This window comes from Oreochromis aureus, linkage group 3 (genome assembly GCF_013358895.1).
Source record: "Oreochromis aureus strain Israel breed Guangdong linkage group 3, ZZ_aureus, whole genome shotgun sequence".
Lineage (NCBI taxonomy): Eukaryota > Metazoa > Chordata > Actinopteri > Cichliformes > Cichlidae > Oreochromis > Oreochromis aureus.
The window spans coordinates 69,025,126-69,052,996 of record NC_052944.1 but is presented as its reverse complement, the minus strand read 5'-3'; the positions used below and the strand labels follow the sequence as shown (position 1 = coordinate 69,052,996).

At 39.5% G+C, this 27,871-nt stretch overlaps 1 protein-coding gene across 1 annotated transcript; it reads right to left on the bottom strand.

The window, feature by feature from the left end:
- Positions 1-3: 3 nt before the first annotated feature.
- Positions 4-16,890, bottom strand: LOC120437422 (coxsackievirus and adenovirus receptor homolog). Its single transcript, XM_039608014.1, has 4 exons — positions 16,603-16,890; positions 8,411-8,545; positions 546-905; positions 4-400 (listed from the first exon to the last, which is right to left on the bottom strand). Exons 2-4 carry the CDS (start codon positions 8,490-8,492, stop codon positions 213-215), a joined length of 630 nt encoding a protein of 209 aa, XP_039463948.1. The 5' UTR covers positions 8,493-8,545; positions 16,603-16,890; the 3' UTR covers positions 4-212.
- Positions 16,891-27,871: the final 10,981 nt, after the last annotated feature.

Here is a 27,871-nt window from a genome sequence, read left to right as displayed (position 1 = left end):
ACACACACACATACATATATACACAAACAAACAAAACAAACAAACAAACAAACAACAACATAATTGAGGTGGACTTCTGGTTCCTCACTGGGTGCAGTCCAGTTGTTTCCTGAGGCTGATGAATTCATTGCTCAAGTGTCAAAGTGAAATCAGTGATATCTGTTGAGTGTTGCTGAATGCCAGTTGTAATCAGGCCATCTAGCTGTCTCTGCTCAGCGGCAGGAGACTTCATCTGAAAAAAGCTCTGAGACATTTGAGAAAGTCTGCAGTTCAGTAGGTGGACGCTCTGAATCCTGACTCTGTTCGTGTTTTCTGTAGATCAGAAAACCAACAACAGCAGCAACAAGCACAGAAGAAGCTATCAGGGAGATTCTCAGTCTAACAGATCCTCTCGGCTGACCTGCAGGTGAGAAACAGGTGTGAGGTGTCAGCTGTCAGGTAGGTGATGAGTGAAGAACAGAACAGAATCAATTTCCTCTTCAAACTGCTGTCAGACATTATCTACTGCACTCTGATCACACACACACTCAACTCTACTCACTCACCTGGAGGATTGACAATCAGGTAGATGATGCTGATGGGGTCACCATCCAAATTAGATCTCTTCCTGCGATTTGTTCTTCCCCGGACGACACGACACTCATATGTTCCAGTGTCGTTAATCATCACATCCTTCAGGATCAGAGAGACATCCCCATCCTTCATCTGTCTGTCTTGTAGATCCACCCGGTTCTTAAAAGATGGATGCTGGTTGTCGAAATCAAAGTTCTTGTCTCGGTAAAAGAGGACATATTCTGTCCCGAGCTCAGGTCTGCTCCACTCTAAAACTATCATGGGATCGCTTTTGTTGATAGGAGTTTGACACGGCAGAATGACAGTCTGTCCCACTCTGATGGTTATTTTGACTGAAAGAGAAGAGCCGATATGCAGCAGTTAGTTATAAAGTTCAACATTAAATGTCTCATTTGCACAGAACTGACCGTCATGATGAGCTACAAAAAGAGACTGTGAAAAAGCAGACATGGTACACTAGGCACTAGGTGCTGAAATTTCCAACCCGTTATGAAGGAGTCTGGAATGTACTTCATACCTTCCTCCATCGGTAGTGTTTTGTTGGCTTTGAATAGATTAGCACCACCTGCTGGCAGTGCAACTTACACATGCTTATCCATTTCACACCTAGAAGAAGCAAAGCATGATATTCATGCAATGTTCTCTAATAGACCAGCGGGTCTATTACACACTTTGCCGTGATACCAGCCTGGTTGAAATTTTACAGTACTACACGACTGAAAATGCGAAACGAAGAAAATAAAATCCAGCTTTGTTTGTAGCTCTTTCAATTTAAAGAAAGAAAAGTATTTAATCCTAGATTTTCTTAAAATGATCTACAATAAAAGCCTAAAATTAACCAAATACACTGATAAAAAACTAGTGATCCTGTAACTGAATTTTGAAACCATTCAAACTCAGTCATATCTTCATTACATGATTAGTGTGGCAAAAAGAACTTCCTTTAATGATATCACTGCATGTCTGCTACAGAAAATTAGAACAAAATGTGTTTTGTCTATGTTTTGCAAATGAATCACACTCTAACGTGTGTGGAGCAGGTTAGTGTACTCAAGTTTCTGTATTAAACATAGTAGTAGTTAATGGAGTCTGACTAAACTGCGAGCAGCGCACAAATTATAAGTTCCAAAGTTGGTTATACAGAAGCATGAGAAAATATGCTTGTAAGTATGATTATATTCTGAGTTCATACTAAATAAATTATGTGAAATGGTAGACTCTCATATTTGAAGCCCGCATGTAGTTCCGCTGGTGATGCTAATTATGTTACCATGTCAATGGGAAATTACGTTACATGTTATATGTTAGCTTAAGGTAGCAGGATTTGCACTAGATATTCTTTCATTTATTTCTCTTGGTTATACCAGCTGTAATATGAGTTACTAAAGCTTCAGTCCGTACCTTGTAATATGACAAATATATTATGTTCCAAATGTATGTTTTATTATGCTTTTCTTATGTTTGTAGTGTTACAGTGCCTTCATTAGGGAGACAAATAAACCCTGCAATGAGAACTGAAAGCTTTTGCCTCTCCTTTTGAAGAACTGTTATCAATCAGCTAAAACCAGGTAACAACATCAACATACAGGGAGGGCAGAATACATTTATAATATAGAAAATTTTAAATAATCTTAATGTTTTTCCTTTCACGGTCTTCCTCAATTGGCTGGTAGCAAGTTCTTCAAGTTGTGCGACCTAGTGATGTTCGAATCATGAACGAATCGTTCAGTACTCGAGAATCACTTTGACTCGTGAATCATAATTCACAAGCCCAACTGACTCACTGACTCATCCCTGTTGCTGTTAGCAAACTAATTTCATTAGTAGAAATATATCTAGCTTAAAATTAAAATTGTGGAGGAAAAAACAACAGCCAGTTTCTTAACAAAAACATTTTTGCTATGAACTGGAAGAAAAAAAACCCTGAGTAGAAGCTCACATCAAGACAACAGCTCCTCGGTTCACAGTAGCATCGCTCTGCTAACATGCTAACAGCACATCTGAGCAATGTTCCCTCTAATTTTTCATGTGTTTGAGTGAATGCACAAACACCCTGAGCGGTCCCTTGGACCACTGTGAGCAACAGCAGACGTGTGCACTGTGGTCACGCCAGCATCGAATCCATCCAAGTTACATGGTTTATTAAAATAATCAAATCACAGCATTTACATTTATGTTAGACTACTTTTAATTAATGGCTTTAGCCCACTTACAATGAAAATTTAAAAAAAAATCTTGTTCATGACCTGTGTAGTATGTTAAGACTATTGGAAGTAAAAATAACTTGAACTTTTGAAAACACAACTTTCTTTCTTTTTTCTTTCTTTCTTTCTTTTTTTTATAAAGTTCTGACTTGTATTATGAGTAGGGATGGGTATTGTTTAGGTTTTATCCGATTTTGAAACGGTGCCGGTGCTTAAACGGTGCTCAAACCGGTGCTTAAACAATGGAAAAAACACAAACTTTGTCCAAAAACCTCTCATGTTTAACTGTTTTCCACTTTTTCTTTGGTCATTTTAGCCTTTTTGGCCAGGGTGAAGGGAGTATCTGCCATCAAACAAGAAGACAGCCGCATGTAACTACGACGGTGTTTGCTAGTTCACCTTACATGCATTAATGTAATAATGTGGTTAGCCTACTCAACGTTAATTACACACGAACAACATTAAGCTACTCGCCCAGAGGAGAACGGCTGCTGCTGCCATCATCCGTCATCATTTCTGCTACACTGGCAGGGCTAGGGGCCAGGACTCTACTCTTCGGGTTTTTGGGGGATGTTGCTAACTCCGGGTCCAATAACAGGCACCACACCCGCAGTAGATGTGCTCGGTGTGAGGTCTCGCAGCAAGCTATCAAACACGGCGCATTTCTCTAAAAAAAACCGCTATGCCTAGCCAGGTGTTTCATCAGATTCGAGGTGTTACCTCCTTTGACAGTATCACAGTATCAGCTTAAAGCACTTGTTGCAGGCTGCTGAGTTTGCATCTTTTGCTGTGAAGTACAGCCAGACTTTTGACCGCTTCGCCTTGGGCATTTTTAATCTGTAGCTCTGCTCTAAAAGAACGTACGTACCTGGCCCCGCCTACTATCCTCGGAAACGTAAAATGATTGGCTAGAATTGGCTCAGGAAAAAAAAAAGCACCGAAATAAAGCACCGAAATGTGCGCTGCTTTTCGGTCTGATTACTACCGTTTATGTCAGAACCGGTGCCATCCGGTACCCATCCCTAATTATGAGTCTGTGGTCTGTGAGAGAGTCCTGTAACTCTCTGTCTGCAAAATACAGTATATAATGACCAATGCTGGGCAATTAATTATATAGTTACTTCTTCAAAAAAGTAACTGAGTTTTGCAAACAACAAAGTTTTTTGCAGCTGTTTACCTAAAAATGCAGCCAAGACATTTTTTTAAATAAACATTTCAAACTATTTACAGAACAATCAGGTGTTCTGCATCAACTCTGATGGAACAAAAATTATTTGTGCCACTCCAAAAAATAATTTCTGTCCACTATGAGATAAAGAAGAACAACAGCCTGATACCTGCAGGCCTGACAACAGGAGATGTATCACTCCTGTAACACCTGTAACCAGTAGCGGTTTTTGATACGGGCAACACGGGCGGTTGCCCGGGGCGGCATCGTGGTGGGGGGCGGCATCACGGGCATCGGAGAAAAAAAAATGCTCGTACTCATGCTGCCCCGACGTCAGCCAGCGCATATTGGGAATGGCATAGGCACCGATCGGTTTTCTATCGCCCATTTGCTGGGAGTAAGGGCGCCCTCCGTTTGCGAGGTGCGCCTGCTGCTTGCGGCACAGGGAGGAGAGGGCGGGGCGGCGGGGGATTCTCTGGCTGGCTGGAGCAGCATCTAATAACCAACCCGCAAAATAAAACAAAATAAAAACAAACCAACAAACACGAAAACACCAGAAATTATGATACAGACTTAAAATTTGCACAGATGTTTTTTCGAAATTCTGTATGCGAAAAGTGAGCGCGAGAGCCCTCGGTGCGCCTGCTCGCTGCTGAAGTCAAAGTAAACTTTATTGTCATCTCCGCTACATACAGTCCAGCATACAGAGAGACGAGACGACGAGGCTCCAGTTACTGCAGTGCAAGTAAACAAACAATAAATATAGTAGAGTAAGAAAATAAATATACACTTTAGGACTCGGGGTAAAGGGATCAATAATAATTTAAAATTTATATTTTGTACTTTGATGATTTAAAGTCTCACACACAACCCGTCGAAAGGGGAGGGAGACCTGCTTCTTCCAAATAGAGCACATTTCATTCATAATGTTGTAAATCTAAGCCCATTATGTATTCATGATTTGAATCCTGGGTTGTGCGAAATCCCAGAAATAAACCCTAGACCAGGGGTCTGCATCCTTTTACACCCAAAGAGCCATTTGGACCCGGTTTCCACGCAAAAGAAAACACTGGGAGCCGCAAATACTTTTTGAAATCTAAAATGAAGATAACACTGTATATATTGTTTTTTATCTTTATGCTTTGTGTGAACAACTAAAGTGTGCTGCTTATGAAATCCATGAAGTGCTACAGAGAAAATTAAATTATATTTATGTAATCAACACATTTTGAACTCTTAAAGAAATATAACAAAAGGAAAGACACCCAGCTGAACTAAAATGATCCATGTAGCAAACAAAAACTGTTGTCAGCCGCCAACCTTATATCGCCTTTGGGCTGTTGGAGCCTTGACCTGACTCTTAAAAAATAATTGGAAAAAAGCACTATGCTGCTGAAAAATGGATATTTGCAAAATTCTGCCTAAATATGTATTTTACCTGGTTAATGCGTGCGGCGGGGCGTGGTTTGCAGCGCCGCTGCAGGGGAGGCGGACGCACCTGAGCGACACCCGCAATCACGCCTCGCTGCCTTTACGTCTGTGCTATCTGTGCTGTTGTGTTGTTGGTGGTGTATGTCAGGCTCTCAGCTGAAAAGCTACAGCCGGCTGTATGCGTACAGCAACCGTGTGTGAAAAGTGCTCAATAAAGAGATGCTCAAAAGCGTGTTCATGGAAACATCGTCGGGTCTGCCGTGATTTGTTTACAATGGGACTTCTGCTCCTGAACCTCTGCGCACAGAGTCCGCAAATCGGGGCTATACGAAGTCAGTTTACGCAGGACTGTAAGCTGTCATCTGTCATCTGTCAGGCGTGAACGGTGTTTGTCTTTAACATAGTTCACGGTGGAGAACAGCTGCTGACATAATGTGGATCCGAAGATCCATAATTGGCCTACCTGGGGACAAAGTCTCGATAAATGCACGGCGTTTCAAGGGTATACCAAGCTTCATGAGTGTGACTCTTATTTTGAGCGATGAAAAATAATAGAATATAATTTTATTTTTATATTTCAATATCACAATAATCTTCCATTTTAGAACTACGAGTTAAAAAGAACTAACATAAATAAAATACACTTCAGCTAAATACTTCTAATTTATTTGCCCAAACCACGCGGAGCCGCACTATAAGGACTAAAGAGCCGCATGCGGCTCCGGAGCCGCAGGTTGCCGACCCCTGCACTAGACAAAGCGAATCTGTAAACTAAGGTCTATTAGGTTATGTTGTGGTGATTCTCGAGTTGGGGGATGGGTGTTCATACTGGAGTGCAAAATTAAAACCAATGGAAGATGGACAAGAAAAGTTCAAAGCCATCAGGTGCTCAGTTTAGAAAAAAGAGAAAAGAAGAGGAAGAGAAACGAGCAAAAGATACAGGTAAGCAGATGTGTCATTGGATAATGGCAGGTCATCCTGAAACAATCAGAATCAGAATACTTTATTAATCCCTAAGGAAATAATGTGGGTTACAGTTGCTCCAAGAAGAAATGGTAAAAATAGTAACAGTAACAGACTAAACTCCAAACAATACATTATGTTACAGATTTTAATATTAATTATTGTCAATTGTTGATTTGTCCTGTTCTCATCGTATGACAAATTATGATGGCTGTTTGGTAGCTGTTTGCATACTATGCATACTCTCTCTCTCTTCATATGTGTGTGTGTTTCTCTGTTGAAATTCAGTATGGTTCCGACAACAGTTTTATGTTAATGTACAATCCTTAATATTTATACACACATTTATACACACACACACATATAAAGTTTTATGTGTGTGCCAGAGGGAGTGTTCACCCAGGGCGCCAAACAGGCTACGACCGCCACTGCCTGTAACATTCAGCAGTCGCCTCATTGTTCTGACACACACAACAAAACTATTGACTACACTACACACTAACTACACACTAACTACACAAGATTTGCGCTTAACGTTGCAAATCTCTCACATCTCAAAACACCGCCGTCACTCCTAAAAACTTCCTCCCTTTTCTTAACGTCTAAAACCATGTTTTGATTGGTCGACATGGTACATTTTTCGACCAATAGGAAAGGGTGGGGGGTGTTTTGGTTTCGTCTTTGCTCACAGGCTTTCGAGCGTTTTCCTTACGCCGTTTTTACCGTTTCTTCCTGCGGAAAATATAAACAACGATAGTATTCAAGAAGAAAACCAAACATTGCATTTTTTTCTTATCACAACTCTGGTTTTACGTGGCCTATCAACACAATTGCTCACATCTCCAATGGTTGTACACGTTGTCATTAACGTGGCTTCACTCCACTAAAACACCGGTGTTGGCACATAAAGACGCTGTCATAGCCTGTCAACAATGTGGATTAGCTGCGTATATACGAATGTGAATCGCGTGATTGGCTGGACTATGGGATAAGGTGGCATCATTCTAATCCCATACGGGAGCAGCCAGTCACTTACTGACTAACACTGCAAAACAGAATTGTTAAAATATTTACTTTAATTTCAATTCAGGTTAGAATTTTTTTTGTGTGTGCAACGCAGATTTTTTCTGCGCAGAGACTGTGCCAGCAGTGCGCAGTTGCGCACGCGCACAGCTTAGAGGGAGCATTGCATCTGAGCTATTCACCCCCTCCTTTCCTGTGCTGAATCGTAGCATAAACTAATCACCCACTCACTCACCCCCTCCCTCCTGGCTCACAGCTTCTTCTTCTTGGTTGGCAACCAATGTTAAGGCGCATTACCGCCCCTGGCTCACAGCTCAGTGGACATTTAAATATATATAAAAATATATATTTGACACATTTGAGGAAAATACAAATAAAATTAAATTAAAAATAAATAGATGTTCCCTTTAGAATTTTTTTTTCTCTTTTTTGCTCCATAAAAAATAGTTGTTTTTCTTTTACAATCACTCATCTTAGCAGTAGGATATACATGAAAAGAGAAACAAATTAAGTTTGAGTGAAAATGTACATTTTTTGCACTCTCTGGTCAACTGACTTAGTGACTCAAATGACTCAAAAAAACTGGTTTATTTTGGTGAGTGACTCATTGAAACTTGATTCAGTAAAAAGAATCAAATTTACCATCACTAGTGCGATCCCGCTGTGCACATGTGTGCTCGTGTTTCCTGGCGTCTGTGCTACAAATACTCCATGATGGCAGATGGTCTTTGCAAGATCATTTTTTCAAACCTAACCAAGCCACTTTTTAACGATAATTAATCACAAGTTAATGAGGTATTATAACGTGTAAAAATAATATAAATGAAGCAAAAGAAAATCTGCCGTGTGAATGGTCGCCATCTCCGAACCCACTAGCACCGAAAGAAGACCTTTTTCTCCCTTTAAAAGAGGAAAATATTAATTTTGTCTTGCAGCACACAAACCAGTACATATGATGGCGGGTAAGTCAAAATAGTGCTTTTGACCAGCCCACAGAAAAAAAAGACCATGTATTTACTCCGTGTGTGTAAGTAAATTCTGAGCTCACCTTCAGCAGCACAAACCATGTGGAGACACATGCAGAGCAGAGTCCAGCAGCAGCAGAGTGATGCAGTCCCAGCAGTGGTCATCCTCCCTCTCAGCTCCAGCTCTACTCTTTATAAACAGAAGCTTCTACGAGCCGCTATATTTACAAAATTTAAAATACAAAATCAGAGTAATGGTTTTGATAATGACTTTGGTGGTTACTGTTAGTTGACTTTTTCAAGCTCAGGTTTTGTTTCCATTTCCTCCCCTCTTTAAAATAAACACATAAAAATAACTATCCATTTTAAAAAAGAACAGTATTCTGATAAATTTGTTAATAAACTTGTTACCTGGTCATTCTTGAATAATTTCACCAGTCTAAACCTCTTTAATGACACATTAACAGCTCTGTACAGGAAAATGGATCAATGAATGTGTGGATGGATGTTTTTTTAAACTATTTTAAAAATGCTCAAAGACGGAAAAATCAATATTTCCGAAATTTGCTTGACAGATAAAGTCAATATGGCTGTTAAACAGCAAAGCTCTTCTCTCTTCTCTGATTAGAAATATACACATTTGCAACAAAATATCTAAAATACTGTCTTACAGTGTGAGCATTTATTCCATTATTATTATTTCTAAATATTTCAAGAGCCAGTGGTGAACTGATGCTTCTCAGTTTAACTGCCTCAGTAACCTACTCATTACTCTGGTATTTTCTTCCTTCCTTGTATTTCTGGGTAGGATTCTTCAGAGGCCTTTGTGCTAAACAGTTTTATTTAAACAGTGTGGGATTCAGTGAAACTTGCTACCTATCAGGTGCAACAGTTCTAGCATTTATTCTATGACTCTGAACATTTTAATGACATGAAGAAAATCATGTGAGCCTCAGAGGAATGAACAGAAGCTTTGCTGCTCTTTTTAAATATGCAGAAAACAAGGCAGAAACAGAATTAAACAGTAAATCAACAACCCATTCCATCAATAAAAATAAGATGAAGTAAATAAATCATTAAGCAAATGATGAGTAAAACACAAAGATTTTAAATAAAACAATTGTTGCATGAGCCGCAGTTGACAGTGCCATGTGAATGCTTTTCTATAAAACTCAATTGTTGGGATGATTTCCTTTCACCTTTATTATGAAGTAAACAAATAAATAACTAGACACTGAACACCTGAATATCCAATCTTATTTAGGTATGAGCTCGTGACGACTCAGACACAACAACATTCACAAACTCATTTCCTGGGATTTGTAGTTCTTTTTCGGGTGGTAGTCCCGCATATGATCATCCATTCTAATATGGAGAGAAATCAATGTGTTGGTCTCCTATCTCACTTGTTCTCAGTCAGTTTGACCTGTCTGATACACGTGTGCATAGGCCAATGTCGCATGCTGAACTAAGGGCTTTGTCCTGCTTGTTTTTTATGGGACAGCTGCACATCTGATAATCCTTAAAGGTTCGTCATAATGGGAAAGCTGCCTTTGCCCAAATATGGTAGATGCTCTGATCCCAGCCTCGACGTGCAGCCATCCACAATGGTCACAGGTCGCACGTATCACACGTACAATATGAATGCTGTACGTGAAATTTACTTTTGAGTGTGCATTCCTTTCTCATCTCAGAAACCGAAAGTCTATGCTTGCTCCATGTCCATGTGTGGGAGTGTGTATTGAATGTAGAGGCATGTGTGTCTGGTGTGTTCGGGCCTGGATAAGTGGAGGTTGTATTTCTCTGGGTCTGATCGTCTCCCTAAGAATCTCTGTCAATAAACCTGTTATTAAATGTATGTTCTTCTTTATGTGTGTGTGTGTTTGTGTGTGTGTGAGTAAGCACCCCAACACAAAAATTAATGAAAGGATTAGTTGTATATTTTACTGACATGAGTTGCTGGTTTAACTCATCCTGTCATCCCAAAATGTGAATTTTGTGGATTTAGGAAGCGCTGAACAGAATTAGTAGAACTTTTGAGTAGAGAGGAGATCCCGCCTCTGCAAAGTGAGGTGTGGTTAGGACACACACACACATGCAGAAACACACTGTGAGCAAGAGATAAAGAGAGACTTAAATGTCTCTATGACATTCTTAAATAATATTGAAAAATTTATATACTGAAATGTCTTAGATCTTCTTCCTCCCTTTCTCTCTCTGTCCCCTTCCCCCGTCTTGTCACCATGGGGAGCAGGGCTTTCAGCTGCTCTGCTCCACGACTCTGGAATCCCCTACCTCCTGATCTAAGAAATATCACTTCCTTCTCTCTCTTTAAGTCCCAACTCAAAACTCACTTGTTCAAAATAGCTTATCCCACATAACCTCTCCACTCTGCTATGTTAAATTTGTTTTATGTCTTATGCTTTTATGATTGTGTAAACTGCTTGCTTTTATGTTGCTTTTATTATTCTACCATGTACAGTGTTCTTGAAAGGCGCTTTCAAATAAAATATATTATTATTATTATTATTAATAATAATAATAATAATAATAATAATAATAATAATAATAAATATAACTATTTTTATTTTATACACCAACATACTGAAAGAAAAGGCAGTATTGTTTCAGGGAGTGTTCTCTGGAGCTGAACTAAGGGTATTCAATGTGAACCAGCAGATTTCGAGTGGATTAGACCTCCAGCCACATGACAACAAGACCACTCCCAACATTCTTACATTTACTTCTGCAGAAAAAATCTGTGGTTAAGAATTTCTTATTAACCATAGATTAACCATAGGGGGGAAACTGTACCTTTTTATAGCTTTTTATTGTAATGATGTTTTTTTTTTCTCTCAGTGAGTCAGTGATTCTGATTTAATCTCTTTTGAAACACATATCTCACGTCTGTGTGTTGTTCCAACAGCTGTTGGAGTGTAAGATGTTAAAGGGGAGAATAGGAGTTTCTCTTTCCTTCTTCAGCTACATCATGGAGAAGAGGCAGATCACAACTGACCCAGACAAAATCCAGGTGGTAATTGATTGGCCTATACCAACTACTCAGAAGCAGTTTCAACGCTTCTATTGGTTTGTTGACTTTTACTGGCAGTTTATTCTAAACTTTGCTAAAATCGACTTGCCATTTAGCAAGCTAACCTTTTCCAAAGTAGTCTACCTGTGGAGCAATGAAGTGGAAATACTTTCTCCACGCTCAAAGACATGTATGCCACAGTGTTCCTCCTTAATTGCTCCTTCCAGCAATTAATTGTGGAAATGGACTCCTCCAATTCTGGAGTTGGAGCCATCTTTTATCTCTCAGCATTTTTCTCCAGCAGAGGGCAATTACGACATGGGAGACCAGGAGCTGCTGGTATTCAAGATGGCCTTAGAAGAACTGGATGGAGGGAGCGAAACACCCGTTTATTGTTTGGACTGACAACAAGAATATGGCCAAACAGATGAACTCAAGACAAGCCAGTTGGGCCCTCTTCTTTGCATGGTTAAACTTTTTAATCACTTATAGACCCAGCTCTCAGAAGATGAAATCCAATGCTTTGTCCCACCTACTCAGACGTATAGCTATTACACCATGGTGGAGAAAACCACTATTATGCGCAGCAAGACAAACCTAACCCCAACCATTTGTTTGTACCTTCTCCAGTTCAGTCCCAAGTTGGGGACATACGGCCAAATTCACCTGCCATCCTGGTAAAGAATGCAATCTTTCTTTGCTTCATTGATTATTCTGGCGGCCTAAGCTCATTAAAGATGTACATGAATATATGTCAGCCTGTCAAGTATATGCCTAGAATCAATCTGTTACTTCTCCGCCCGCAGGAGTCTTCTGACTGCTACTGACTCCCGGGCGGCCTCGGTCCCATATAGCCTTGGATTTCATCACTGGTCTTCCTTCCTTGGCCAGTGACACTGTGATATTAATCATTGTGGATCATTTTTTCTAAGACAGCTCACTTTGTTGTGGATTTTATTATGACATATATACCTGTATACACATGCAATCATAATTAGTCACATAAAATCTGTGTAATCATATATAATCATATAGACTATGCACACGTACAATGAAGTGTCTTATATAGTGAAGTCATTGTGTTAAGCATTTAACCTGCATGTTCAAATCACATGACCCATATATTTAGGTCAAAAATATCTACCATTATATTAATGAAAAGGTTTGTGTCACTTGTTGTATGAACACATGCTGATTGAAAATGTAACAATTGGGGTCAGTAAATAACATCTGATAGTGTTATGGCCAATGGTGACTAGTCCAACATAGCGTTAATTCAGCTTGGTACTGCTAAAGTATGTGCATAGGACCCCTTCTCAGAATTTAGCTCTATTTAGCTGTACCGCTTCACAACGTGTACGGTCCTTTCAATGCCTCTACAGCAAACAAACCTGGCCTTCACAGGGCAAGTACCTGGGATTCTTTTTCCCGCCTCAAACATCGGAAGGCAAAGAAAAAAACCCTTACTCAGCATAGATAGCAGTTTACGTCTGGCTTGCGCGCCCAACAAGATTGTCAAATCAACTGCCATTTTGCAGACTTTCAGACTCAGTTTGGCCATCAAACTGACAAAAGGACCCAACTAAATGATGGATGAAAGACTGATTTGCGAGAAGTTATGTAGGGTCGTATGTATCAGAAGTCGAAGATGAAAAGAAAGAACAAAGCATGAAAGAGTACCCGATGGCAGGAGGAGGGGTCGCTGATACTATATAAGAGAAGGGTCGATATACCCCGGTCTGCTGCTTCGTTCCTGTTAGTCTTTTGTGTGCTTTTTCCTATTTTAAGGCTCTACACCCCGAGGTTGCTTCACATTCGTTTGTTTTGTTATTTGTGTTATTTCTGCTGTAAATGTACTGTTCTGCTGTTCATATGATACTGTTTAATAAACTCTGTTCTAAACATTCTTCACTTTTCCAGAGGATCTTTTTGAGTGATTTGATTTTAATTAGATCTGAAAAGCTGGACCTCCACAGCGTTGGTCGGATAAGGTTATCATATTGACTACAAAATTCGCAACTCAACAATTGGCGACTGGACGAAGGGACAAGGAGTCTGAGGCGACAACCAGAGGCCTGTGGGGATTGCCACTCTATGCACCCAGAGAGCACTAAGTGGCTGCAAAAAAAAGGTAAGCAGAGATTTATTCAGCATAATCGGTGCTGTCTGAGTTCAGGAGGGGGGTTCTGCCCGGCTGAACTCCTGTACCCCAGTACTGACCAGAACAGAAAGTATGGCTCGCCATCAAGTATGTTCCATTAGGCACAAAATTATGCAAACTCTCATAATTTTATTTAACCCTTAAAATCAATGCCCTAATCAGTCCTGTAGCTGTTTGCCTGAAGCTGCCATGCAATATGCACATTCATAATGTCTTACATGTTTGTCATTTGAAACTATTGTTTCTAACTAACTCATGCATTACATATGTACTGAAGATGTAAAATTATTAACAAGATAATCAACCTCACTTGGAACAGCATTCAGGTTGCTTTTGCTTTGTCTTGGTACAAGGGATTTGTTGATCAATTATTAAGTCATGTACCAACAGAGACTTGGAAGAGAGAGACCTAATGTTTAATAACCCACATTTCACTGTTTTACTCTTTGGTGCAGATGTGGATACTATATTGTTCTTTCTTTGTAATTTTTTTAGAAAAGAGCCGGCTCTTTAAAATAATTAAAAGTGAAACAACACAAAACACTGCAAACCCCAACACAATAAAATATAAATTAAAATATGCAAAACAAAAAGAAGATGCACATTCTCTGTCATATAGGCTGATATATATATAGGATGATTTTTTGGGACAGTGTTTTCCTGCTTGGAATTGCATACATAGGATTCACTGCATGAATAAACTTCCTGAATCCTTTATCATCCACAACTGAAAATAATTGTGGATGATTACTATACCTTTCTAATGTGATCCCACATAGCAGACAGGTCTGGCCCGGATCTGATGTCAAGCTGGCACTGCTGGCTGACTTCTGGCATGGTAAGTGGTATGTCATCCAGATATGGGCCAGGCCTGGTGTAGATGGCACTGTTTATGTGATAGCAGGCCACATCTGGCCCGATTATGGTTTGGTTTATGTGGCCCAGGCTCATAGAAAACAGCTCTTCCCTGGATCCGGCATCAAGCTGGCTGACTAGTGTCATGGCAGAGTGTATGTGAACCAGGTGTGGGCCAGGTCTGGCAATGAGGCACTATTTATGTTCCTATTTTCCTATTTTAGTTAGAAGACCCAAATGCCATGTTGCAATACTATACTGCTATGGTAGCCAATGTTACAAATGCAGGTTTGACAGGTTTGTGAGTGTACACTTTATCCAAAACCTAGTGAGGGTTTACTCATGTTGACCGCTGGGTGACTGTAGCTCAGGAGGTAGAGCAGGTCACCTACTAGTCAGATGGGTAGTGGTTCGATCCCTGGCTCCCCCGGTCTTTATATCAAGAGTGTGAATGTGGCATGTTGTATAGAGCACTTTGAAAAATCCAAGAGAATAGAGAAATGCTATGTAAGAATCAGTCCATTTACTCTCTGAAAAGAGTTCTGTCATGTTACTTTTGCACTATCATGTTCTGGCACATATTGTTATTATATGGCTTGATTAAGGTACACATTAGGCTGACATCTGGGGCCAGAGCTGAAACTGTTCTGGGCCAGCACAGGGCCAGCAGTGTGTCTGCAACTGGCCTGTGGCTGCACACAACTTACACATGGCCCACATACTGCAAAGAATGACGGCCCTTTGGTGGCCCAGATCAGGTTTGCCAGAGGTAGTCCACACATGGGTCAGCACAGGACCACCAGTGTGTCTCCAACTGGCCTTGTGCTGGCCCATGTGTGGGCCACCTCTGGCAAACCAGGTCTGGGCCATACCAGTTTTGCTATATGGGATGATGTTGTCTCTAGTTGTTGTCCTTGGCTCTCTTTCACTCTCTGCTTTGTCTCTAGGGGCCACCGTATATATTTATATAAAAACATATATAAATAAAACCACTTTTTCTTTTACATTAGTAATTCCTTTTGTGCATAATTTCGTTGTTTTTTGTTGATAATAAATTAATTAAAGCAACAAAACAACCTGAAGAGCCGGTTGGGAGCCAAAAGAGCTGGCTCTTTTTAGTGAGCTGAGTTGAAAGAGCTGGTTCTCTAAAAAGAGCTGGAATTCCCATCACTACTTGTTACTGACAACCCGGCACTGGGTCATTTGCATACTAACAGTAATTGGATGTGTAGCTGGGGGGAGGGTGAGTGGGAAATATCTGCTGTGTGTGCTGTGTGAGCCTGCGCACAAAGAGAGTACGGAGGGAAAGAGTGAACAGGAGGTGAAACCATCTCATTTGTGTCTTTTCCAGTGGATTTTTCAGCTAGTGTAGTAACTCTTGTCCATGTGCAGTTTGTGGGTAATCTATTATTTTCTTTCTCAACTTCTAAAAGTTTGATTCAAGGGGGCAGGACGTTTTTTCTGAAAAGCGTCGAATTAAAGTTCTCACAGTACACCATTTTCTGAAGTCAACATGATAAGCGTCTTTGTTACAGTATTCTGTCTAACTGAGTAAAACATCTGTGAAACTTCCAAGTATAAAAGGTGAAGCTGTACATTCAGGCAGGTTGGAAAAGCCTTTTAAAGTCCAAAGCATCTCACTCATTTTGTAAATGTAAGAGTCTGAATCAGGGACGACGACTAATCAGAGTGGAAAAGTTATTGACAAAAAAGATGGTTTAAAGATGTTCTGATTTAGAATGTGGTGTGGGAGATGTAGCTGATTTCTTAACACTCCGAACTACAAAAAACTCAGGAATGCGGCCAGATGAGAGATGAACTCCCTTCTGAGCAAACATGCATTTTTTTTCATGAGCTACAGTTATGATTTTCTCTTCTATACATCAATAAATTACTGATAGGAGTCAGAACTTCTGTGTATTTAGTTTCTCTTCTGAGTCAAAAGGAAGAGCTTTTTATTTGGAAATGGACTAAAAAGCAAAACTAACCACGACTCATGACTCCTCCAGCCGCATCACTTGACTGTGAGTCAATAAAATCCCAAACAACATATATTATATATAATATATCTTCAAATATATGGTAGTTTGTTATGACTATGACACTGAGGGGAAACATACTACAGAGCGTGTGATGGCAAACAACACAAACCACCAACTTTACCGTTTGACAACAATACAATTAGACTGTGATTCAATGAAGGAGAAAAAAAAGATTAATTAACTTACTCTGATCCAGACGCGTAATATTCAACAGTTCAGCAAAATGATCCACTCTTCAAGAAGTAGGAGTATCCCAGTCACAATGACTATCAAAGAGGCAGCGTGCCTACATTACACTGCATATTTCATTTTACCCTGCACTGATTAAAATAGACACCGTTGTTAAAAAGCTTCGATGGTGAAGGATTTTGCTGGTAAATACATTACAATCATTTCCACATATGCTTCCTGTCATATGTGTAAAATGCCGGAGAACCAGTTGGCATCAACTATCCAACCGTTTGTTTCCTGCGAGTGTCTTATAGAGGAGTTTGTAAGGGCAGCAACGTTTGAGTTTAGGCCAGAGCTTCCCAAAGTGTGGGGCCCGCCCTATAGGGGGGGGGCACAGAGCCATTAAAGGGGGGGCGCGGTATGAAAAGGGGAAGAAAAAAAAAGAGCGCTTGGACACTGCTAGCATAATGGACAGGTTTTTGACAGGGCTCCCACACAAACGCAAAGCAGGAGATGAAGCATCGCCAAATATGTTTCCAAACCAACTTCCTTCCAAGCCAAAGACTAGAAAATATGGTGAAGCATATCTTCCCTTTGGCTTCACCTGCACAAGTGCCAAGGTAGGTCTCCCTGCAGAATTGGTTTTTCCTGCGTCGGGAGCAGCGCTGGGCTCTCCAAATCACGGACAAACAGGATCCCACATTCTTGATTTTTAGTTCGCAAACACTTAATGACTAACTACTCCTGACATTTTGGAGATGCTATCTCTTTATACAGTAAAGTTACAGTGGGATACAAATAATATCAGGCTGATCCTGCTGTAATTTGTTCCCCCGTTCAAATCATGGACAAACAGTATCCCACAGTTGTTTATGTTTTTGAACCCGTTTTGCACAGAGAGGCATTTTTTGAAAAACGTATTGATAGCAATGTTGAATATTATTACACAGGAAAAAAATACATGTAAAATAATCACACCGTGACGCCTTTGCCTTTCTAAATGGAGGGACAGTAACTGCGTGTGTATATGTAAGCGTGTAAAACCTGAAGATAGTCAGATTAACAGTAACAGTATTTTGTCTCTATCTGCCATTCTAAAACAAAGGGGGGGCTAGCAAAAAAAAGTTTGGGAACCACTGGTTTAGGCTTAGCAACCAAAGTTAAAAAAAAAAAGTGCTCAGAAGAGGAAGGAGAGCAGAGGGCAGAATGAGTATACCACTGGGACTGGATTTAATCAGAGCTCTGGTACTTAAGTAAGTGCAAAGATGATCTTCTGATGAGTGAGTAGTCTGTGTTTTTGAAAAGGTTTGAAACTTTTTTACCAATTACATGCTGAAAAGATGCTCTCATACTGTAAAATGAGACATTACAAATGTATTTATGCTGCTTTAGCCAGGTTGGATCTGTTTTGGGCTCGTGCCATTCACCTTTAACGCACTATAATAAAACTGTGTTGCATTTATTCTGGCTTTTTACACTTTAAAAAAAAAAAAAAATCCAATTACATTTAATGGGTTTAAAAGTGATCACAGGGATGTAAAATACCTGTATTTTTATTCCTTGTAACTAAACCTCATCAAAATTCATTACTTGGATTAATAACACTGTTTTTGGTGAATCAAATGCTCAATTAAAGCTGAGATAGTGGATAGATATCGAACTTGAAGTAAAAATCTAGCAACAAATCACAGCGTGATAGTCTTTTGATATCAGTCAGCTGTTTGCTGAGGCTGACGATGATAAAGTCGTCCTCAAGTGTCAGAATGAAATCAGTGGTTTCTGTGGAGTGTTGCTGAATGCCATCTGTCCTTGGGTCATCTGTCCATCTGTATGTCCAGCAGTTATGATGTTGTTGTTTGCAGCACGATATGTCAGAGATATGCCAGACCCCAGACAGAAGAAACAACACAGAGCAGAAAAGTTAAAGGCACAAAATCCAACTTCCAAAGTTCAATAACTGTTAGATGTTTAATAGATAGATTAAATGTGACCAAAATAATTCTGATTACGATTTTTGTTAATCAGTGATGGAATTAAACTTTTAAGCTCAGTTACAGTTACCGCACTGAGGATCCAGCCACCTGAAAATTCACCTTCAGCAGCACAAAACAGGATGAAGACGCAGACCACACCCTGCAAGAGTGATGCAGGCGTAATCATAATCATTCTGGCTGGGAGCAAACCAGGAGATGTGTCTCCTGCATCCTTTTGCACCGACGTTTATACATCAAAATGTGACAAAAAGCACCTCAGCTGTTTTTTCTGCAGTCTCTGTGTGAAACCTTTCAGTGGTTTTGTCTAATTTTTTCTTCAGCCTCTGATGGTGAAACTCTTCGCCTGCCTGGTCTGCCAGTCCTGCTGAACCCCTTAAACACAATTATTTTCAGATGGTTTCCATTTTGCCTTTGTTTGTTTCACTGTAGTTAATATTATTTTTGGTAGATAATGGGGAAAAAAATTATTATTTCATAGTCAGTTTTAGAGTAATTAAAAATTATATTGGGGTGTTTGTGGGCTCACACCAGAGACATAAAACATTATTTTGTAGATGGGTTTTTCACCCCCATTTCCCGACACAAATTTTAAAATTTTTTTGTCTTGCCATATAGCACCAAATCACAGCAACAGTCACCTCAAGGCACTTTATATTGTAAGATAAAGACTCTACAGTAATGCAAAAAAAACCCAGAGATCTTCCCACCCCGTGGGAGGAAAAAATTCCTTCTAATAGTAAAAACCCTCAAGCAGAACCAGGCTCAGGGAGGGGCAGCTATCTGCAGTGACTGGCTGACGTGAGGGAAGACAGAACAAAAAACTACTGTGGAAGAGAGTGAGAGATTAAAAACAAGTAATGATTCAATGCAGAGTCATAGTGGGTGAAAAAAGTGACTGAAGAAAAAACAGTCAATGCATCATGGGAATGGAAAGTTGGGGAAGAATTTAAACTGGAAGCTGGTTAAATTAAAGAAAACTGAAACTAAAAACTGAAGGCTCTGCCTCCCATTCTACTTTTAAATACTCAGGAACAACAAGTAGGCCTGCAGTGTGAGAGCGAAGGGCTCTAATAGGGTGATATGGTACTACAAGGTCATTAAGATAAGATGGGGCCTGATTATTTAAGACCTTGTATGTGAGGAGCAGGATTTTGAATTCAATTCTGGATTTAACAGGAAGCCAATGAAGGGAAGCCAAAACAGGAGAAATATGCTCTCTCTTTCTAGTCCCTGTCTAGAAAGAAAAAGACTTTTCAAGAAAGATGTTTCACCTCTCATCTGAGAAGCTTCTCAGATGAGAGGTGAAACATCTTCAAGAAAGTTGAAGAAGTCCAGTCGCTTTCTTTCCAAGCGCCTTAGGTTATGGTATGTTATGTTGGATATGTTCTATGTTTCGAGTAGTATTTCATGGGGCTTCGTGGCAAAGTCACCATTTAAGAGTTCAAAGTGATTTTTACTGTTGAAACTAGTTATTTTGGGAGAAACATAAAAGGTCTTTTTTTTTTAAATGAGAGAAAAAAAAACTTTTTGACTATTTCGGATGTTTATTTATTTCATTTTTGTTCCTGGGTTTTTAAGACTTAGGAGAACAATATTTTGAAAAACAAAAAAACAAAAAAACAATGAATTATGCAGCTGGTTCCTGTGCAAACATAAAAAAATACATAAATATAGATTTTTTAGAGTGTCTGGAGGTCAGAAGTCTGGATTGATAAAACGGTGAGGCTGCTGATATTTATGTATGATTTCTAAATTAAAGAAATAGCACACTGAATTAAAGTAGTATTTATGGGATGATGGAAGGATTTTATTTTATTTATCTCTATCTATCTATCTATCTTTATTTATTAAAAACCACGTGACCAGCAACAGAGTGGTAACTCAGAGCAGCTAAATGTTGAAATGCAGTGTTTTGAAATATCTCAGAGGTTTTCTCAGCCAAACTGAGAGTCTACTGTCAACAATCATCCTGGCATTCAGTAAAGAACAGAATCCAAACAGGAAAGAGAGACCCCAACCTCACATGATTATGAATGAGAGGATGGAGGGAGGTGAGACATCTGCTGGACTGATGATATTTCCTCTATTTAAAGAAAAGAAAAAAAAAGAAAAACAATGTTTAAAGCTTCTTAGAAGTCTGCTTAAGATGCTTTAATGTAAATTATTACTGCCACCTGGAGCTGACTGAATGTCTCTTAAAGATGAGTGACTGGCTGTGTCTTAATTCAGGGGCCACATCCTTTGGAGGATCGGACCTTCGCAGTCTACGTGGGTCGGGTCCTTCGAAGACTGAGAAGGCCGGAAGTGCGAGGCTGTGAAATGGGACGGTCTAGCCTTCAGATTTGCGTCACCAGCTGTTTTGGTGGAGTTTAATAAACTCAGCCGTCTGCTCCTTGCTATCTAAAATATAACAGGACACTGGAGTAAATTCTCGACCATCTCACACTTCTGTTTAATCAGTTTTCTGTTTGACATTTATTCAGCTGTGTGAAAACTATAACTTTAATCTCAGCCAAACCGATTTACTGAGGAACAAATAAAACACTGAAAAAGCCAAACAATAACATTTTTAAGTTATCTAAGTGATTTATATATCATGTTTAACCTGAGTAGTGAAAGACTGTGCGGGGTGTCTAAAAACGATGTGCCGGGAGTCCGCTGTTCTCACCGGCTATAGTGAGACTTGACCTCCCAGTCAGCTATCGATCTGGTGGGTATCAGACATCTCTAAAAATGTCGAAGCACTTTTGCGAATATGTGATGTCTTGATAAACCAAGCAGATATTTGAAGTTTACACAACTACATTGTCACCTGAAAATATGTTAAACATTTATTTTGTGACCGAGAAAGAGGAATATTTCAAACTCTTTAGCTGTGCTCCTCCACCTTTGGCATGTTTGAAAATATTTTTATATTATTATAAAAATTTTATAAATAATAATTTAATTAATAAAGTACTGTACAGAGTAATAAGTGTTATATTACAACTAAGTAGCTGCCGCCATTGTTGGAAACTGGAATTGGCAGGGTCGCGCTATGAATTCTGGGATATGTTGGGCCACGAAGGACACACCCGACCCATCCTTCAAATTCGGGGAAATGAAGGATGCATTTGTCGGCCGCATTCGGAGCATCCTTTGAATTAGGACAGCCTCCGTCGCGTCGCTGTGACGTAGTCGGCCTACAAATGCGACCTCTGAAGGATGCAGACCCTGAATTGAGACACAGCACTGTTACACTGTGGCTTTTCTCTGGTAAACCTTTCTTCTTTCTCATGTGACATGATATTATTTTTCCCATATTATTGTTCAAATATGTAATATGTTTTGTTATGAACATTGATGTTTAATAATATGTTAATAATAATAGATTCATATGTTCATTAGAAAAGTAAGAATAATTTGATCATTTCAGTTCAGTTCTTTGAATTCAAACTTTAAACACATTTACTCTGAGGCTCTAACGCTTTGACAAGACTAATGTAATTCTGTGAGACTAAATGTAGCATGGTAATACTCTGACAACACTGAAGTAATGAGGTCAACGTGGAACTGAGCAATTTTTAACATTAAAAGCAAGGAACATTTTAAAAATAAAGCAGGTGGTGCATGACAAACATCTAAAACAGTTAAAAACCACAAAGGAAAAAATAAAACCAGACAAAGCCAATGATGATAAACTAGGTTCACTGAGAGGACAAAGTGAAACAATGTAATTCAGCCTCGTAGATTATCAGTAGATTATCAGGCATTCACAGGTCACTTTATTAACTGCGCCGTATGCTTTTTGGTTTCCTTTCTCACAGCAGAAATCAAGACTCGTGAGACCAGGAAATAACATTTTTGTCACGATCTGTATTGGCAGACTGTGTGTAGGGAGGAAGAGGACCCAAAACCTGACACTGAGGAAGATGGTGCTATGGTTGCAAAACAAAAGTGGGTCTTAATTTGGGGTGACACATGAATAACAAAACCAAAGAACAACAACTAAGACCAGACTATGACTTTGAGGTTAACTATGATATTAACTATGACTTAAACTGTGGAGTAAACTATGATTTTAACTGTGACTGTGACTACGTGGAGGGAACATACTCAGATGACCTTATAATGAGCAGTAAGAGTCAAATGACTCATATACACACATGATGTGATCAGGGGAAGTGGCCACACATGTGGAAACAGTTGACACAAACAAATCATAATGACACCACAGGGGAAGTGTAAACTAAGCACATGGAAAAAGGACTTTCAAAATAAACAGGGAAAATAACAGGAGGCAGACATGACCCAAACTTGACGACATGAACTACTCAGACATAAAATATGACAGATAAGACACACTCAAAAACAAGGGGAACTTTAACACAGGGGAAGATGACACAGAGGAGTCTAAATGAACAAAGAACTACAACTAGGCAAGCTATTAGCTAAAGACTAAATGAGCTAAAACATAAACAATATATATCAAAATACAATGAAACACAAATATACTGGGTCACATGAACCAAGATGGTGACAATTTTTTTAATCTTCTATTGTCCAATTTTGGAGTGATACCTGGCATGGTCTTCTGCTTCTGCAGCCCATGTGTTGAAAAATGTGATGCTCTTCTGCATACCTTGATGCGGTAAAATATCAGCAGATCAGCAGTTTCTGAAACACTCAGAGGAGCCCATCTGGTACCAACAACAATGCCACATTCAAGCTCACTTAAATCTCACATTTCTTCCCCATCGTGATGCTCTGATTGACGTTTAGCAGGTTCGCTTGACCATGCGCACTTTCTAACTGCATTGAGTAGCTGTCATTTGATTGGTTGATTAGATATTTGTATTTACAAGATGATGAACAGACGTACATAATAAAGTCACCAATGAGTGTAGTTTGACACAAATAGAGCTGTTAAATTGTAGAAAATTACAAAAACTCACAAGCTATGAAGGCGGGGCTGTAGCTTGTCCCTGTGAATCAGTATGACCACAGTGAGACTCCTGCAGGACACTAAAGAAGGATTAAAGACTTAAGAGTCTCAAAGGAAGCTGACACCTGACCTTACTGAACATGAAACTTCATAGATCTGTCAAAAAGCACAGATGTAACCTCTTGATCTTGACAAAGCCAAAATGTAGATGCTTAATAGCTCCTTGAAAACAAGTGGCAATAATGTTTGATAGAATCCTCCATAAAATTGGAGCGTTTTAGAGATTTGTGAAACAACCAGCAGGTGGCAGCAAATCACCTTTTCAGTGTCAGTAGACTGTTGTTCACAATTAACCCTTACATAGTGCCAACTCAGTTCTGTTTTCACATTTGACAGCGGTCAATATCATAAATTTTATTCTTTTAACCTTAAACTAGATGTTTTTAAAGCCTCAAACACCCAATTAAATATTTAAACATTTTAAATTTATTGTACAAGTGTAGACACGTTTGTTCACTGTGGCTGTTCAGGGTTCGACCCCTAAGTGTTCAGATGGGTTTTAGATCCGCCAGTGTGAGCCAAACCAAGGAAAGTCTTGGCTTTATAAAATCAAAATTTATAAGCAATAAGATTACAAAATCATCTAAACTGCAATTTCAGTGAGTGTGGGTAACAAATCCCTAATATGCAAGGTCCTACCACTGCTACTAATTATAAAGGGCAGTTACGAAGATTGATTGTTTTAAGATACAGCAGTGAGGACAGTTTAATGATTGTGACTAATGGTTACATAAGAAATCTCAGCAGTTCCACAGTTTGAGACCATTTTCAGTTTGAATGAAATATATTTAAACAATCATGGCTGTTCTGTTTTCATATCTATTGAATGACATGTTTTTCTCCAATGGCGAGAGCACCACACTCTCCCTGCTCTCGTATAAACTAGGATTAATCATCCATTTATTAATATCAGATTATTTATCAACATCAGAGATGCTGCTTTTTTTACTCTATAAATAAGTCTGTAGTTCAAAACTCAGTAAAGGCACTGAAATTCTTGACCTGCAAGAATCTAAGTATTATAAAATGGTTGAAAGAGCTCCAAATACACACAGAGTCCAACATCTCTGACATGAGTCAGTGAAATGGACATTAAGACCAAGAAAGAAACAAAGAAACCAGAGAAGTGACATCTTCACTGAAAGGTCCACATGTCAGCTTTCAGAGCTTACAGCCTCATCTCAACATCTCAAAAGGAAACAGTCTCAATTCATTTCAGCTTCATAGATTCACCCACACACTGTGTTTATTATTTTACATGAAAGAAACATCATGCTACTTGACATAAACACAACATTTTTCTGATTATTACAGATACAAACACTTTTTATGTAACACTCTTTCACAGGATTCATAAAAGACATGGTTTAGTGTCTTTTACATGCTTTACAAAGATAATTAACATCATTTCTAAAAAAAAGTGAGACCTCAGAAAACACAAAAACTTACTTATCCAAACTGTTATTTGTTAGATTTGCCTTTAAGACTGCAGAAATACACACAACAAATCTGTAACTCGTAATGAATAAACAGAAACTTAAAATGCCGTATTTTCACACTACAAAGCACACCGGATTATAAAGCACAATATCAATGAACAGGTCGATTTTCATAAATAAGGCACATTAAGCGAAACAAAACAGTCAGCATGTCTCTTAACAGATTCCATTTTGGGGCCCTTATACAAACAATAATATTATGTTGAAGCACAGTATGTATTACTCTACGAGGTTCCTGACTACAGTTGCCGCAATGTGCCAACAATCCATCAAGCGGTGCAGCTTCATAGCTTATCAAAGTTGTACTAAAACATCTTTTGACAGATTTTTTAGCGCCGTGTATCACATGAAATCGGTTAGAAGTCAGCAAGCATGACCAGAATTCATACATAAGGCGCACTGTCCATTTTTGAGAAAAGTAAAGGATTTTAAGTGCGCCTTATAGTCCGAAAAATACAGTAACTAAAAAGCCCAAAGGGAGACAAGTGAGGAGTTCTTAATTTACTTATGTAGTTTATGTTAGAGAGAATTAAGGCGTACCAACGTTTTAATATGAAAACATGGACCAAAATGTGTATGTGTATGTTAATGTGTATAAAATATTCCATGAAATAACTATGATTGGTATACAATGTTAAGAAGGGTCCGCAGCGATGAGTGGTGCTGCAGATGCTTGATAGGAAGTTTGTTATGAGGAGTGCTGCAGGCAGAGCTCAGAGCAAACAAACCACAGATGGCTGAAGTAAAGCCACGGTAAAATTCCCATTGCAGAGAAATGTGCCACTCAAAGTCTGCAGGCTTTGATGCATTCGAGTCTGTAGAAAAATGTAGGGCAGCAGAGAGGTGCCTGTGTGGGTTTCCTCTCAGTCTAAAGATGTCAATGTTACAGTAGCCGGTGTTTCTGTACTGGCTGTAGGTGTGATTACTATCATGATGATGAACGTTGTGTGGCTTAGAACTGATGCTCAGTGGTCACAACTAGAATGTCACTACAGTCCTCAGTCAATCTTTGCCCAGCATGGGTTGTTGTTGCCATAGAAATTGGATCATCTCCTGTCACATGAGGTAATCAGACTTTTTTAAATGAGGTAAAAGCAATTTAAATTTAAAGGTAATAAAATCAGAAGGTTACCTGCGGCTCTACGTCGATATAAAGATGCCATGAGGAGAGTAGAGATGAAGTAAGGACAGAAGACAAGCAGGCGGAAGAGCACTCTGAACACAAGGTGGAGGGAGTGGGTGTGAGGGGGCAGTGTTAAAGTTGGAGGGAGGATTGTAGCTGTCTGTTTACCTGTAAAGAGAATCCAAATAATCAAATTATATGGATAAAATAAGAGATGAAATGCAAGAGAGAAGCTCCTCACCTGTGACAGTGATCCAGCTGGATGGAGACTCTCCATGACCGCTGATGTCACACTTGTAGAGGCCTTCATCAGACCTGGAAACATGCTGGATGGTCATGTGACCTGTAGGCTGCTTCCTGATGAGGGAGCCATCTTTATAGAAAGCAGCTGGGAGGTTGGAGGGAGTGGTCTTTGTTTTACAGAGCAGAGTGACGTCATCTCCCTCCATCACAGGGAGGACAGGACTCTGCAGGATCACTGATCCACCTCAACACAGAGACAAACTACAGCATTTCATCCATTTACACACAGCTTCATCAACACTAACTCCACACACTCAGCTTACCAGTGACTGTCATGTTAACCATGTTACTGATGGGACCCTCTCTGGACTCACACCAGTAAACTCCACTGTCCCATGAGATGATGTGACTAACAATGCAGGAAGAACCAGCTGATCGTCCCCAGTCAATTCCACACTGACTGCTTTTTTCTTTGCTTGTGTTTCTCCTCAGAGTCCATCCAGCAGAGCTGTCGTCCTCCTCACAGCTCAGAGACACAAAGTCTCCTTTAAAGAACTGAGAGCTGCTGGGACTCACAGTCAGACGAGCTGTGAGGAGGAAGAATTATAACCCATCCATTCAAACATCCATTTTCTTTCACTTATCAAATTAAGTGGAACACTTATTAATTATCATAATTGTATTTGTACAGCACTATTTTACTTTTTGACAAAATTTGGGAAATGAATTATTTTGCTGGAAGACAGTGAAGGGAATCAACAGCAGGACTGATGACCACTTGCTAAGTACTTTTTGTTAGCAGTCTAGTTAACAAAAACAAAAAACACAGTATTTAAATCACTGGTCTGGTAGGGTGATCAGTTTTATTGAAGTAAAGGTCTAAAATGTTCTTACATTAAAGCCTTTTAAGCATTCAGCATACACAGATCATATTTATTAGAGTCACTAAACCTTCACCACGTTGTAGGAAATAACTGTATCATCACCGCAAAGATGATAACAGGTGTCACACAACATCTAATATGAAGCATTTCTGAAACTGCCTGCAAGGCCCCTTCACAAGGCAAAGAGTTTTGTAGCGATGGTTTGGTCTATACTGTGTAGTTTGTTTTACATTTAAACTGTGATGGAAATGGGTCACTAACCTTGCAATGTGCAGCTCAACAGTAAGCACAGACCTAAGGAAAAATGACACTCAGGTTAGTTAGAACTGGACATAAGACAGCAAAAAAACTCTTCATAGTGGTCAGTGTGTTTAGGGAGAAGAGAGGTCAGCTACCCTTCGAAGAAAGATCACTTGTAATTTATTCTTTTGCTGTCTACCCAAACCTCATGACCTTAGGTGAAGGTAGGGACAAAGACTTACAGGTAAATTCACAGCTTTGTTTCTGCACTCAGCACTCTTTGGTGCAACATCTACGATGCTCCTGATACGGCCCCA